This window comes from Echinops telfairi, unplaced genomic scaffold (assembly GCF_000313985.2).
Source record: "Echinops telfairi isolate 266 unplaced genomic scaffold, ASM31398v2 ScPeMD7_7469;HRSCAF=8507_1, whole genome shotgun sequence".
Taxonomy (NCBI): Eukaryota; Metazoa; Chordata; class Mammalia; order Afrosoricida; family Tenrecidae; genus Echinops; species Echinops telfairi.
This window is the reverse complement of record NW_022111373.1, coordinates 87,446,480-87,463,340: the sequence shown is the minus strand read 5'-3', so window position 1 is coordinate 87,463,340 and position 16,861 is coordinate 87,446,480. Positions and strand designations below refer to the sequence as shown.

The 16,861-nt window shown below is 38.2% G+C and overlaps 1 protein-coding gene and 1 pseudogene across 1 annotated transcript in view; one reads left to right on the top strand and one right to left on the bottom strand.

The window, feature by feature from the left end:
• LOC123521083 overlaps nt 1–3,005 on the bottom strand; it is a 65,894-nt pseudogene extending 62,889 nt beyond the window's left edge.
• LOC101662332 (regulator of G protein signaling 7 binding protein) overlaps nt 1–16,861 on the top strand; it is a 133,676-nt gene that overhangs the window by 89,130 nt on the left and 27,685 nt on the right. Inside the window, exon 2 of the mRNA XM_045285134.1 lies at nt 6,263–6,393. Coding sequence (XP_045141069.1) covers nt 6,263–6,393 — 131 coding nt within the window. The remainder of the gene's footprint in view (nt 1–6,262; nt 6,394–16,861) is intronic.

Genomic DNA, 16,861 nt, shown 5'->3' with positions numbered 1-16,861 from the left:
AAATCTACTCATATATTTATGGTTTATTTATATCTCTGGTCCACTTTAGGGGCAGCACTGTCAGCTTCTTGTGAAATAATATAAGTAACCTACAGGGGGCATTCTAATAATAGTATGAAATCCCTCATGCCATGTGCTCTTCTGAATCTGGCTTGCATTGTTTGAATTTCTGGAAGCTCCCTCTCTATGTACTGCTTCAATCATTTTGAATGGTTTTCAGCAAAATTGTACTCACATGTGATATCAAAGATGTTGTTCTATAATCTCTATATCTGTTCTTTGGAAAGGGTATAAATATGAATCTCTTCCAGTCAATTGGCCAGGTAGCTGTCTTCCTAATTTCTTGGCCTAGAAGAGTGCTTCCACTCAACATGACCATGTTGAAACATTTCAATTGGTGTTCCATCAGTTCCTAGATCCTTGCCTTTGTTTATGCCTTCAGTGCAGTTTGGATTTTTTCATTCTGTACCTAGGGTTTTGATCATATGATACCTCTTGAAATGGTTGAAGGTCAACTAATTCAATTTTAGTACACTGACTCAGTGTATACAGTCCATCATTCTTTTGTTGCTTACTGCATTGTTCACTATTTTGCTCATAGACTCTTTTAATATAGCAATTCAGGATGAATTTTTTCTTCAGTTTTTCAGCTTGACATATACTGAGCATGTTCTTCCTTTTTGATTTTCTCTAGGTCTTTGCTTCTTGCATGTTTTACTTTGTCTTCTTCAGCTGCCTTTTGAAATTTTCTGTTCCGTTAGTTTACTTCATTTCTTTCTTTTGCGTTAGCTATTCTACCATCAAAAGCAAGTTTTGGTCTCTTCTGGCATCCACTGTGATCTTTTTTTTTCTTTCTTCTTTTTTAATGATTTTTTGCTCTCTTCCTGTATGATATCCTTGATATCATCCCATAACTCATCAGGTCTTTTGCAATTAGTGGTCAATACATCAAATATATTCTGTAAATGTACTGCTATAACTATTTTGAATTATCTTCAGTAAAATTTTACTTCCATGTGACATTAATGAGATCAATGATTTCCTCATTTTGTTGGGTCACCATTATTTTGTTTTCTAGATAACTGCCTGTGTTAGACAGGGTTCTCTAGAGAAACAAAACCAGGACACTTATGATTTTATAGATAGACAGATAAATAGATAGATAGATACAACACGAAGAATTAAACAGCTAATTAGTCCACAGAACACTACAGACAGCTCAGTTCAACTCACTTCTGTGAGACAGTTAATATACTGGCAGTCCTTGAACTCACGAGGGCTGCTGGGTGCAAGTCAAGGAAGCAGACAGCTGAATCTTCTGCAGAGCAATAGGTGCAGTCCAACCAAGGCAGCAAACAGCAGGGCAGGTCACCAAGAGTCAGCCAGATGATGGGGTCTGCCAGTCCCCAGCTTAAGTGATGTATACACGAGCAGTGTGGCAAAGCGGGTCTTGAAGGAACCTCAAACTAGAGCGACATGTGGGTTGGGCATCCCACAGGTAGTGTAGCTTGCAAGTTGAAGCAAAGAACCTGCTAAAGCAGCCGCACACTGGCCGGATCATCAGAGAGCAAGAGACAGAAAGGCAAGGCTCCCAGAGCCTTTTATCTCTTTGCCCTTCAATTAAACTACGACCTTATTAATCCCACATGCGTTTATTAGCCAGGTGGGCACAATAAATCTACCTATCACACTATCTTACAGATTTCTTGGCATAGACAAGTATTTCCAAGTCTTCATCAGCTGTTGAAACATTTCCATTGGTATTCCATCAATTCTTGGAGCCTTGTCTTTTCCAATCCTTCAGTGCAACTTGGACTTCTTCTATCAATACCTCTGGCTCTTGATTAACATGAGTTTACAAGAAACTATTTAATTTTTCTCCAAGGAGTTTAACCATTTTATAATCCTGCCCATAATATATGGAAGTTTCTATTAATCTAAATCATTACCAATAGTTAACATTGTTGGTCTCTTTAATTTTAGGGTTCTTGTCATTGTTCATTGTAATAGTTTTTATTTTATTTTAAAATAAGAACATTCACAGTAGATAGAGTTTCCATTGTCAGAGAGCAATCTAAGTAATATTTGTATTTATGTCTACTTGTTTCTGTAACAATTCAATTTTCTTAAGTCATATTAAATTTTTAAATCTTAACTCTCCTTTTTAAATTGCTGGTGGAAAACAGATTGATTAAATGTTTTAGGATTCAACTTAAGCTTTAAATCACTGAAATTTTCTTGAAACAAACTTTTAGGATTTTCTCTGAATAAATATGAGACTTTTGAACTACTCTAAGTGATAATGTTAGCTCCTGCCTTATGTGCAATAGGATACAAAGAAACTATAATGTAATCTCAATTAAGTCACTACTTCATAAAATTTCTCTGAATTAAATGAGTATCACCTGGGGGTGACTCTCATTCACTTATTCTTTGATTAATAAGAGTGAGTCATTTTAGACTAAGGTAAAGTTATTTCTAAGTTAAGTTGCGTCCAGTTTCTGGCAGATATTCATAGGTCTGAAATTATTTTGAATGAAGGGTCTTCTTAGAACATGTGCTTTAGCCCTTACAAGTTCCAAGCCTTTTAACTACTTTGTCTTGACTTTTTCTCCATTATCCTTACTCTGATAATATAAAAACAATCTGGGTGCACTTAATAGTTCTCAGAAATTCATTTTAGTTCATGGACTATAACAAAGGGGATATTATAACCCATTTGACTATATGTCTTTCTTTGGGGTGAACTTTTAGCAGTACAATAAATCATTTAGAGTTCTACAGGGGGAGGATTAATGTATATAGATTCTTAGTTTAACTTAACTTGGTTTGAAAGCAGGAAGAATTATGATTCTGACTCAAGGCTTTAGAGAATCTTCACTGAGTACTTCCCTCACTCTGAGATCGACAAAGGGATACTGATTGAAATCTTGATACACTGACATACCGGTTAGCTTCACTTTTCCACCACTCTTCAGTGGCTGTTTTCTTGGCTTTTCCTTCATTGCCCAGGCTCTGACTCTAGCTCTGATGCTTCAAAATAGCCTAGGTTCTTTCTTTCTCTGTACCTCACTTTCCCAGACACTAAAGAGTACTGTAAGAGTTTGTGCATAGAATTTTAACTAGGAAATGTATAAACAAAATTAGCACCAATTAATTCTTTTAATGCAGTTTGTTTTTTCATAGCACCTTTTCAGTTCCATTCCATAATATTCATGAAGGGAATAATGTTTCCACAGTTCCTAGGATCCCCATGGGTAACCGAGGCATTAGAAAGATGGCCCTCAAGGACATGTTTAATTAGGCATTTTCAGATGCATTTCAAGCATTTCTTTATTTCTCCAATTATAGCTTTAAAATAATAAAATATACTGGTTCCTCAGATAGAAGTTAATAAGGTAGTCATTTGTTTAAATTACATAAAATATTCTCTCTTTGCAGTTTGCATATTTTAGGAATTAAACTATAGTATCTGATTTGCACTTCTGAAAATAATGTTCCACGGTTTGAATGATACTGTCCTTAGCTACTGACTAATTGTTCCAATCATCAAATATACAGTACATACACTAGGTTTTTTTATATAGGTTTGTTGTTTTTTTAATCTCTGTAAGCTGCCAGGGTCAATGCTATATGTAGGTTAAAATGAACAGCTGCGATTAAGATGATGAATAGGAGCAGAAAAAATCTGCCAGTCAGAAAATATGTTCGCCTCTACCTTGTCTTTGGGTTATAACATTGTCTTCAAATTTTTATACCAAAGTCAATTAATGTATTATCAAGTAATATAGCAGGATCATTTTTTATTACAGAAATCATTAGTGGCTATTATCCATGCAGGGATTAATGAGACAGGATGGATTGGGACACAGGTGAGAGATAATTGCAGAGGCTGAAGATGGTGTGAGGTTGTGTGGGGCATCCCAAAGTAGTAAGAGGACAGCTTACAGTGGAAGTCACCTGTAGAAGGAAAATCTGAAATCGAATCTGGGACTGAAGCCAACCACTTTGCCTGCTTCAAAATTTAGCTTAGAATTGGAACTGTGAGACAAAGATGTGAAAGTAATGCAGGCTTTTAATTTTCAGATAAAACCAAAGATTGCACCCTAGCTCTTTTGAGGTGCTTCTTTTGGTCTTACATAAGAAAGGTGATTGTGCAGACATCACTGATAACGAGGCAAATCATTTTTCTCTTTCTTATGTTATATAAGTCATACTGTTAGATAAATTCTTGCTCATCTACTAAATAAATATAGAAACTGGAAAATAATTCTCATTTTAAAGTACAGGGTAAATGCAAATTTTTACCAGGATTCCAGAACCTAAATAAAACTGAAGCCCCCATCTTTGTTCTGATCATTCATCACTCCTGAATTTTTCCACTGGCCACTTTAAAAAGGAATCCAGTCCAAATGCTGCACCATTGAATCAAATTTCATTGTTTTTAAATGAACATGGTTAGAAATCTTGATCAAAAATTAGGACATTTGACTGAATTCACTTTTAAATACTTCCATTTCTAAATAAACTCTAAGCTTTATCTGTTTATCTTCTTTGCTTTAGTCAATACATACTACTTTAGGCACATATAGAGTGTTATTTTAATCAACAACCAATTATCCACTCTTCAGAAAAATAAAATTGATCACTCCATGTTCTAGAATATTCACATTATATGTGTTTTTTTACAGTCAGTGGATAAAGGATGAAAGGCTTTAGAATACATTTTAGGATATAAGTTTGCTTTTTATTAAGCTTTAAATTGTTAATCATAATTATTAGAATGCAATTCTGTGATGCTCACCTTCCCGACAATTGCAAAAGACAAAATGGGTGATGAAGAAAGCTGATGGTGCCCAGCTTTTAGAAGATATAGCGTCTGGGGTCTTAAAGGCTTGAAGATAAAAAAGCAGCCATCTAGCAGGAAAGCAGCAAAGCCACATGGAAGAAGCACACCAGCCTGTGTGATCTGATCATGAGGTGTCACTGGGATCAGGTATCAGGCCTCAGAAGATCCAAAACAAACAATCATATGGATGCAAATGAGGGGGGTCAGAATGGAGACCCAAAGCCCATCTGTAGACAATTGGACATCCCTTCACAGAAGGGTCACAAGGAAGGATGAGCCAGCCAGGGTGCAGTATAACACCGACGAAACACACAACATTCCTCTAGTCCTTTAATGCTACCTCCCTACTCCCTCTATCATGACCCCAGTTCTACCTTATAAATCTATCTAGACCAGCGCATATACACTGGTACAGATAACACTCCAAATCCAGGACAGATAAACCCCTCAGGAACAAAAATGAAAGTAGTGATACCATGAGGCAGGGGGAAGGTGTGGGGAGAAGGGAGAGAAAGGGGGAACAGATCGCAATGATGATGTATAAATGCCTCACCCCACCCCCAGGGTGATGAACAATAGAAACATGGGTAAAGGGAGACAGCAAATAGTGTAAGATATGAAAATAATAATAATTTAGAATTTATCAAGGATTCACAAGGATGGGAGGTTGGGGAAGGGAGGGAAAAAAGAGAAGCTGATACCAAGGGCCCAAGTAGAAAATATTTTGAAAATTATGGTGGCAACATATGTATAAATGTGCTTGATACAATTGATATATGGATTGTTATAAGAGCTATAAGACACCCCAATAAAATTATTTTATTAAAAAAGGAATACAATTATTTTTCTTTTTCCATTTTTAAATTAAAATATTTGACCTTATATAAATTAATCGCAATAAGCAATAAAGGAACAGCCTTTAGATGGAGACACACATGGAAAAAAAACTTAAAAAGTTGATTTTGTAACTTGTCTTTATATTTATATTATGCCAGAGGGCCTCGATACTAAAGCACCATCTTATAGCTAACAATCGAATAATAACTCCTTTTAGTTCCTTTCGTCTCTTCTTATAGACCCTTCTGCTTAAAATGTATTTTGCAAATTTATCCCAACTGCCAAATTGAAACTAGCTGGTGTTTTCAATTACTTAAAGCATTTGTTATTTCAAAGTTTTTTAAGAGAAAAATTAAACAAGTGTGTTCCTGAAGAGGGAAAAAATTATGAGCTGCTGACTAGAAGGACTCTTCTGTAAGACATAAGACATTTTTCACTGATTTGAAAGATGGAAGTTTTATGTTTTAGACTCAAGTCTTTCAGGAGGCTTCTTCGAACACGCTCCTCCCGTGGAGGAGACAAGTGGCTGATGAATGAAATTTGAGCATGTTCACAGCTTTACTCCTTTTGTTGCAGCCCCGAAGATGGTGAGATCCATCCAGAAATCTGCCGACTTTATATCCAGCTGCAGTGCTGCTTAGAAATGTACACAACAGAGATGCTGAAATCCATATGTCTTCTGGGGTCTCTTCAGTTACACCGAAAAGGTATTTCTGTTTAAGGTGTTGCCTAAACACAGAGGAAAGTTCAGGAAAAACAGGTCTTTTGGAGAGTGCGTGCGTGCGTGTGTGTGTGTTTACGAAGCCTTCGCTGTACGTCTGAGTTAGGAAGGGGAGTCCTAGTCAACACAGAGTGCGTGAGAACACTGATCATTTGGATCAGAAATCACAATACAAACAGTCCTCACTTTTATTGTTTTACCACCTGTGAACGTGGGTTTGGTTAGAAAGAGCAAAAATGTAAAATTATCTTATTGGGATAGGAAATGATATCCCAAAATGCTATGAATTCCCTAAAGGGATTCATTTACCATGAGAAAATGATATCTTTTGTGTCCTAAAGACTTAAAAAGGAGAACTCAGCTAAAAATAGAGAGGTGTATTAATAATAGGAAATCCCGTTCAAATTAGCTAAAACTGGAAAGGACACCTTGACAAATTGACTTCAGTTGTGCCAGTCATTACATCTGCACATCAGACCTTCAGAAAGAGAAAACATCTCTCTTCTCAGCCGTGAAGCAAAAGTCCAAAGCTTCACTCTGATTGTACCTAGCCAGCTTAGATGGTGATAGCCAGGTGGAGAGAATTACTCTGCTTGGTTTGCAAATCAAGGCACATCTCTGAAGATAGGGGTAGACTCAACACTCCCCAGTAAGTAACTATTACATCACGGTACATTGTGGGTGGGACTGAAACAAAGGGATTTTGCTATTTTCGTCGTTGGGTGTTTAAGCCAACCTACCACCAGGGAGTTTTCTTTTCCCCATGTGGGACATGTGTTTCTTTTCCCGTCGCTTCCTAGAGTCTATCCTTACAAGGTCTCCCATCCCGGCTTCTGCTACTAATCCAAAAGCAAGTTTAGAGAAGGTAGCTCCTAACATTCCAAATTCGTGATTAGAAAATTAAACTTCAGACACATAGGTTGCCTTAGGCAAGGGTCTGTCTCTTTCCTTAATACACACACTCACTCTTGTCTCTCATTTATAAACACAAAGTAATGATCTATAATTTTTATTATATTTTAGCAGACTGGACACAAGTAATATTGTCCCTCAAATCTAGCTACACCAGCAGTATGTCCGCCCATATTGTCATTGAGATCATTGTTTGCTAATGTTTCCCTGATGCCAGTGGCCTCATTCCCACTCCCTCTCTGTCTCCTTGGTATTCTTGTACCATTGACTCGACATTTTGTCTTTTTATCATTGGTTGCCAAAAAAGTTTTGAAATTTTTTCTTTTTTGGTAGCTCTCTGCATAGAAACAGAGACTTCCCTCATCCCTATTATTTTCTTCACGTGTTGAGCTTTGAACAACCAAATGACAAAAACTGCATCACCTTTTCACCGATGAGCTCATTTAACCTTCGCCGCCATTTCTCTTCAGTACCAGTCTCTGTTCTCCGTGCTCCCTGCATTTTCTCTAAAAGATAACTAATATTCGTCCAACCGACTCTACTGCTCGATGCACAACTATAAAAAGCATAGACCCAATAACATCTTTGATTTCTGTCCCTTGTAGGAGTAAGTCTCTACTTGGATTCCTATTTTATTTTTCTAAAACCATTACCAATTAAAGTGTAATCTTTTCAAAATCGGCTTCAAAATTAACTACAGGGCTGGGTCAACATTCAGATCCCTTGATACTCTGCAGGACTTACTGAATCAGACTCTGGGAGGTGCTCCAGGTAATTGTGCAGCACGAGGAAGACTGAGAGCTGCTGCTCTACCTTTTGAAACAAACAAACAAACAAACAAGCAAACAAACAAATACCTCCTTCCACCTGTGAGTGAAAAGGAAAACTCCCAAACTCCTATCATGCCGGTCTCCATCGCTGTTGCTCTCTGCTCATTGAAACACATGCTTTCGACTTCCGTTTATGCTTTCTTCACACTATTCTAAACCATCTAAAGCAATACAAAACCGGATTGTTGTTCTTCTGTGCCGTTAAGTGGATTTCAACTCAGAGCAACCAAACAGGATAGCGCAGAGCTGCCCCATATGTTTACCCAGCTTGTGATCTTTACTGGAACAGATTGATGAGATCTTTCATGTGGTAGCTCCTTTTCCTTCAGTGCTTGACATAGACCATTGGAAGAAGGCAGTGATTCTCATACTATCATCCTTGAATTAGCTGTGTTAGCACCACCTGAGATCTTCTTAGAAATGCAAAACATTTTTATCCCACCATAGACATACTGAGTCTAAAGTTACTCTTGTTGCTGGGGGTGGGCAGGGGGAGTAGACATCTACAGAGTCCTTTTAATGAATATATGTGCTATTTTCTCATCCCCATCTGTAGCCAATAGTAGGTATATAATATCATTCACTCCTGGCAAGTCTCTTGGGTTCACAGCATGCTTGTCCAAGAATTACTAGATTCTGTTCAAATTGTGTATGTACCACTAGAGTAAGGGCCATATGGAAGAGACTTTCTTATTAGTGAGAAATTCTCAAACTAGGAATAAAGAAAATGGTAATGTTTAGGGATAATTGAAAATAGAGAAGTCACTAGCAGTAGGCAGCCAGAAAAATGTCATTAAGCCAGAGAAAATAAAGCACTAAGAAACAGTTACATGAAAATATATACTGAACATCTTATTTGTGTTCTTGGATATTTTTGGAATGTCAAATGAAACATTAGGTCTTGGAAGAGTGATTGTTCCATTAAATAAGTCATTTTTAATTTCCCTAATCCTATCACTTTATTATACTTTTTTCTATTTCTTTATCCCCCCGTTACACCTAATGGACGAACTCTATAATTATTGTTTTGAATTCCTGGCATGTTTGTACTGTTTGCTACTTTATCTTTCTACCATGAAGATAACACAGAAAATATAAGTGGGTGTCTTTGTTTCTCTTCTCTATTTATTTATTATAATTTGAAACTATAAAGTAACCTTCTATGGCCAGAAGCCTCCTCCTAATACACAATAAGTATCTAGTACTGACACCCCGAATAGTCAGTCATGTTTGAAAGAATAGGAATTCTTGGCACTAGTGGCATGGTCTGCTGGAAATCAGTTGAGTAAGAAATGGGTTTTTACACCATGGCACAAGAGTATTAAAGTTAAGAGAACAGGACAATTTAGAGATGTAACACATATCGTGCTCTTGAAACGAAGAGTTTGTGCTCATAAAGGTGAACAGAAAGAAATCAACACATCTGAGAGACCATATTACATTATTGAAGTAAATCTCAAATGATACCTGGCTTCATAAAACCAGAAATGGTCAAGGCATGGCAAAAGAAGTCCTGATAATATGATTTATTTAGAGATTGAATCAAAATTTAGGTTAATGAAAAATTCGCATGACTCTAAACAAATAATGGAGTAAAATATAAATGTAGGTAGCTCAAAACTTTAGACCAGGAAGTGGAGGTAGTAAAAATTGAGGAAGAATTCCCTAAGATAGTTAATATGCATATGTGTGTATGTATACCATCTATAGTATACAATATATTGTATACACACAAATACATATGCAGAAAAGTCCAAGGTATTACTGCGAAATCTTGAACCGTGTAAAAATTGTTTTTTGTTTTTAATGGGGCTGCATTCCTGTAAACTTGTGATTTGGGAAGACCATTTTGAATTTTGTTAAAAATTTGACATTAGCCCCAACCTCAAAACTGTTTAAAATTCATGGCACATAAAATATATATATATGTTTTACTTGAAGGCACCTTGTGGTAGTCACCTGGTGTCAATGTAAGGATTAAGAGTGTAGGGGTGGAATCTAGGCTGTCAATCTGGAGATAGCCAATGAGACTTCTGTGTGAGCATGGCCTTCTCCTGAGAATTCTGGAAAATCTGGTACTTCCTCCTTGGAGGCAGAAGACACTTTTCTCTCTCTCTCTGCCAATCCCTGCGAGACATTGCAGAAGACAAGCCATATGGATGCAACCAGACCTCGGAAGCCAGAGAACCCACAGAGAGACTGCTGCCAGCATTGAGATGCTTACACCACCACTGGACCCAAAGACTTTCTACCCACTGGCCTGTGATCATCCTGCATTTGGCTTCATTGCATATGTTTCGTGAGTCTGAAGAGGACTTTATAGATTGGTATTAGACATATGGGCTAACATAAGACTTATACCCTTGGACTGGACTAGGTTGGGTTGTTTTCTCAATGCTCAGTTCCTCTTGTATATAAACCTCTCCCTTATATACATATGTGTGTCCATGGATTTGTTTCTCTGGTCTACCCAGACTAACACACACCTTAATGAGATGACTACGAGTGTGTAACTTGGAAAACTTGTCTACAGCCATCCACTAATTGAAGAGACACGTTTGAACACGCTTCATTTGGAATCAACCCATACAAGCATAAACTGGAACTCTAGGAGTAATGCATGTTTACTTACCTTGTATATATGGATACATGTATATAAAGTTTTAAAGTCACCTCTTAGCAGAAAGGACTATTTTCCCTCGACAAAGAAGTCTTTCTACCAAGAATTAAGAAGTCAACATATTTTTGCAAGGTGGTACACTCTATCCAGTGATAGCTGGTGTGGGCTGGAAGCTAGGAAATGGCCCTTCCTAGATAACCTCACCAAGTCCCTTCCTACAAGAAATTCAGTAGTCTCCAAGATTTTGGGAAATGGTGACTCCCATTCTAGTTGCCAAAACTTGAGCTCTCTTTCTGCTTCAAATGAGTTTATGCTTCTTAAAATGCTATGATAAAACCAATTTTGAAATAGCCTTTAGGAAAGCTCATGTAGTCTCGCTTCTTGTGAGTAGTAAATGTTGACCATTTTGCTCCTCTTTTGCATTTCTTTTCCATTTCAAGGAAAGGGAAGAATTATAACTGAGTCACTAGATTTGCCTCTCTATGAGAGCCACTGGTTGCATTTTTGTTGGTGGAGTTACATACTGAAACTAAATTGTTTCCAAACTCTTTGTATATTTAACTTATTTTTATGTCTATCCGCTTCCCTGGCTGCCACCGGCAGTCAAGGAAGGGTTTGTATATCACATTTATTTTTACTCTTGTATTGGATAGTCATGACATTGTTTGCTCTCTAAAGAGCAAGGTCACTGCAAATGTTAAAAGTCTGATTTATTTCTGGGGGGGAAAACAAGCCTCCGATAATTTTAAAGCTCCTTCAGAGAGCTTGAAATGAATATTGAAGATTGTTCTTCTCTTCCAAATGAAGCGAATGATATGTATCCTTTGTCCTTAACCCTATCTTCACTGGACCTCCTGTTTGCTTTGGCTGGTGTGATCTACTTGAAAATCTCTTTTTGCTTTGCAAGATTAGGCTGCTGCCAAAGAAATGAAGAAAACTGAAACTAAAATGATTTTCTTTTTTCATGGACAACAAAGTTGAAGTAAATTACAGTGATAAAAGGTAAAACCCACATTTACTAAAGGCTATTGGGTTATTCTAGGGAGAGTGCTTCTCAAAAATGGTTTGTTTTCAGGAGCTGACAGGTGGGAATCATGTTCGTCATTTTGTGGAATCTTACACTTTAAGTTGTAGATTGACACATTACTTGACAAGGTCTACTCTCTGTATTTCTAGTGAAAAATACTTGCTCTTACTTCTTCACAGTCAGTTAGGTAGGAAATCTTTTCCCACTACAGAGTCCATGTATCAAGCTGACCAATAATGTCACCAGATGAAATGAGATTGCAGGTTTCCTTCACTTGGTTGGCAGAAAGTTGAGCCAAGTGACTAAGGCGACTGAATGATAATGCCATTCGGAGCATGACTTTCCTCTCCCTCATTCCTTACACCCATTCAATAAGTGAAGACATTCCCACCTAAGAGAAACAGATGGCAGAGTGCTCCAGTTTAGCGCTCCCTTCACATAGGAGCCAAATCTTTCTTCTCTGCTCACCTTGGTCTGTCAGAGTGGTCCTCCCTGCTTCTGCTCTGCCTCTCTGCTATGTTGTTGTTGTTGTTGTTGTTATGTGCCATAGAGTCAGTTCCCACCCATAGTGACCCTATGCACAAAAGAGCGAAACACTGCTCTGTCTTGCACCATCCACACAAGTGTTCCCATGTGTGTTAGACCAGGTTGACTAGAGAAACAAATCCAGGGACACTCATATAGGTGTAAGAGAGAGCTTTATATCAAGAAGTAATTATGTATCAAGCAAACATCCCAGCCCAGTCCATATCAAGTCTATATGTCTGATCCTACTCCATAAGTCCAATATCAGTGCATAAATCCCGCTTCAGGCTCATGCAGCCACATTCAATGATGCAGAATGCAGGAAGATCACAGGCTGGTGGGTGCAAAGTCTTGTAGATCCAATGATGGTGGATGCATCTCCAGAGCACTGGCTGTCATCAGCATGGTTTGAAGTGGCACGTAAACAGGAAGATGAAGCAGAGAGGGCTGAGGTTCCCAGGACCCCCCTTATGAGAAGGCCATGACCACAAGGAGGTACCATCTGGCTGTGACCCAATTGACAAACTAGACTCCGCCCCTTCACTCTTTATGAAGTGGACATGAGATTATGCAACTACCACGCCATGTTTGTTCCTACTGTTGCAACCATGCAGCCACAGTGTCAGTTCATCTCCTTGAGGGCCTTCCTCTTTTGTACTGCACCACTATTTTTACCAAATATGATGTCCTTCTGCAGGGACTGGCCTCTCCTAAGACCATGTCCAAAGAATGTAAGACGAAGTCTCACCACCATTGCTCTAAGAAGCACTCTGGATACTTCTCCCGTTTGTCCTTCTAGTGGTACATAGTACTTTCAATATTCCTCTCCAGCACCGCAGTTCAAATACATCGGTTCTTCTTCAGTCTTCTCTATTCAATGTTCAACTTCTACATGCATATGAAGCCACTGAAAATCCCGCGACTTGGGTCCAGCGCACCTTAGTCCTCAAAGTAACATCCATACTTTTCAATACTCTAGAGAGGTCTTGTGCAGCACATTTACCTAATGCAATTCATCTTTTGATCTCCTAAATTGCTGCTTCCATGGGCATGGATGGTGAATCAAAGCAAGACAAAATTTTTGATAACTTCGATTTTTTTCCTCCATTTTTCTCCATTTATCATGACCAATAGATTTTACCTATTGGTCTAGCTATGAGGATTTCTGTCTCCTTTACGTTGATTTGTAACCCATAGTGAAGGATACAGTTCTTGATCTTCATCGGCAAGTTCTTCAAGTGTTCCTCGCTTTCAACAAGCGAGATTGTAGCATTTATATATCTTAGGCTGTCAATAAGCCTGCCTCCAATCATGGTGCCACATTCTTCTTCACATATACCAACTTCTCTGATGATTTACTCAGCATATAGATTAAGTGTGGTGAGAGTAAAAAACCCGGATCCTCGCTCCCACCTTTTCTGATTTTAAACCATGCACTTTTCCTGATTTTAAGCCCTTGTCCTGTTTGTACAACTGCCTCTTGGTCCGTGTACAAATTCCACATGAACACAATGAAGTGTTCTGGAAGTCTCATGATTCTCAAGGCTATCTATAGTGTGTTTTGATCCACACAGTCAAATGTTTGGGCATAGTCAATAAAACACAGGTAAACATTTTTCTGGTATTCTCTGCTTTCAGCCAAGACCCATGTGATGTCAACAATGATATCCTTTGTTCCGCATCCTCTTCTGAGTCCTGATATCCTTTGTTCTGCATCCTCTTCTGAGTCCAGCTTGGACCTTTGGCAGCTCCCTGTCAATGTACTGCTGCAACTGTTGTTGGCTGGTCTTAAACAAAAATTTACTGTTGGGTCACCTTCCTTGGAAATGGTGATCTCTTCTAGTCATTTGGCCTAGTCTTCTACATTTCTTGGTATAGAAAAGGGAATGCTTCAGTGCTTTATCAGCTTGTTGAAACATTTCAATTGGTATTCCATCAGTCTCTGGAGCTTCGTTTTTGGCTAATACAGTCAGTGCAGTTTGAACTTCTTCCTTCAGCACTCTGAATTCTTGCTCAGATACTGCCTCCTGAAATGGTGGAATGTCCACCAGTTCTTTTTGGTGCAGTAACTATGTATTCTTTCCATCTTCTTTTGATGCTTTCTACATCATTCAATATTTTGCCCATAAAATATTTCAATATTTTGATTGTTTTTTTCTTGAGTTTAAGATATGCTCAGCAACCCATTTGGTTTTCTAATTATAGGTATATATATATATATATATATTTGGCTTATTCTTCTTGATCTGCCTTTTGAAGTTTTCTATTCCACTCTTTGACTTTACCATTTCTTCCATTTTCTTTAGGTACTCTTTGATTAAGAGCAAGTTTAGGGTCTCTTCTGACATCACTTTGATCTTTTCTTTCTTCCCCTTCTTTTTTAATAACCTTTTGCTTTCTTCATGAATGATGTTCTTGATATTCCACAGCTCATCAGGTCATCTGTCCATAGTGTTCAGTGTGTCATGATATATCCAGGGTGCAGTGTAGCACTGATGAAACACAGAAATATCCTCTAGTTATTTAATATTTCCTCCCCTTACTATTATGGTCTTTGTTCATCTCATTCATTTTGTGAGATCTGTGTGTGTTCATTTTTATAATTAAGGTCGTTTGATGCATGAAATACAAGATAGATAAACCCTTCAGAAATAGTAATGGGAGTAATGATTCCCTGAGGGTATGGGAAGAGAGGAGGAGGAGGCAGGAAGGGAACTGACATCAATGGTGGCTGTATAACACCACTTAAGGGTAATAAATAACAGAATTTTAGGTGAACAGATACATTAGGTTGTGTAAGATATGGCAAAAAATAAAATACAATATAATAAAAAGGTTTCAGGGGGGGTAGAGTGGTGGAGGGAGAGGATAAAGGGGACTGATATCAAAGAGTTCAAGAAGAAATAAAATATTTTGAAACTGATGGTGGCTGCAATTGTACAATTATGCTTGATATAATTGAATTATGGATTGTTATAATATCTATAAAAGTTCCCAATAAAATTATTTTTTAAAAATCTGTCCACTTCAGCTCACTAATTCCAAGGACATTGATCTGTATGTGTTCCATTTCACAATTAACGACTTCCAATTTTCAAAGATTCATACTTCACACATTCAAAGTTTTGATCATTAGCAGATTTTTGCAACTGGTTCTCCTTACCTTGAGTAGTGTCCTATCAGCAAATGAAGTTCCCAAAGTCTCAACTCCCACAGACTTTACCCAACTTAGGTTATCATGGTCGACCCCACTCTGAGAAATCAGCTCCTCCTCAGTCCCATTTTTAGTGTGCTCTGACCCCAGGGTCCGTCCTCCAGCAGGATCTCAGATACTGTTTTCTTCCATTCATTAGGCCTTCAGTTTCTTACAGCGTTTCAAAGGTATGCATAAAGTTTTCAGCCACTCCTTCCTCCAAAGTGGGGAGATGAATCCTGCTTCACTGTCTGTTCTAAGCCTGAGGCTTCACTGAAAACTATACATTTTCAGTGACTCTACTTGGCACCTGAAGTACCTGGACATAGCTTCTGGCATCATAGCCACACACAAGCCCCCATAGTATGACAAGCTGACAGACAAGTGCTGGACTGACAGACAAGTGCTACAGCCTATAGCAAAATTATTCATAGACATTCGAGAGGGTTCCCTCCCCCCTAAGCCCTAATATAAGATGGACTCATCCAGAATTGCTCTGATGTTACCATGATAAAAATATACAGATGAAATGCAACTGTAAAAGAGGAAAGGATAGAGAGATGTTGAGCCAAAGTTGAAAATCTTAATTCAGAATCTACTGGGAGCTGCGAGCTCAAGATGGCCTAGTGAGAGATTAATGAACCACTACCCAGCAAAGCACAGGCTACACCAACGACAAAGACTAGAATGAGCGCAGTAATGTCTCCAATGGATCCAGCATCGTACTGAGAAATAAAAGGAAATGACCCACACCATCAAAAGAAACAAGCAACACAAAAACAGAAACAGGATACAGACAAAAGACTTTCTTTTCAGTTGTTTTAATGAGGCAAATGATATTAAAATAGAAAATGGGCTAGAAGAAATTAAGGATATTAAGTCGTAAAACAGACTGTGATTCAAATTCTGAGTTGTTTGATGCCATTGAGTCAGTTCCGACTCATAGCAACCCTGTGCCCAACAGAACCAACCACCACCCAGTCCTGTGCCCTCCTCACCGTTGTGTTTAAGCCCATTGTTGCGGCCACTCTGTCAATCCAGCTCATCTAGAGCCGTCCTCTTTGTCACTAGCCCTCCACTTTACCAAGCATGGTGTCCTTCTCCCGGGACTGGGCTCTCTTGGCAATATGTCCGAAGTATGTAAGATGAAATCTCGCCATCCTTGCTGATAAGGAGGATTATGGCTGCACTTCTTCCAAGACAGATTTATTTGTTCTTTTGGAAGTTCGTAGTATTTGAATATTCTTTGCCAGCACTATAATTCAAATGCATAGACTCTTCTTCAGTCTTTCCTATTTAATGCCCAACTTTCACATGCATACGAAGCAATTAAAAATACCAATATTG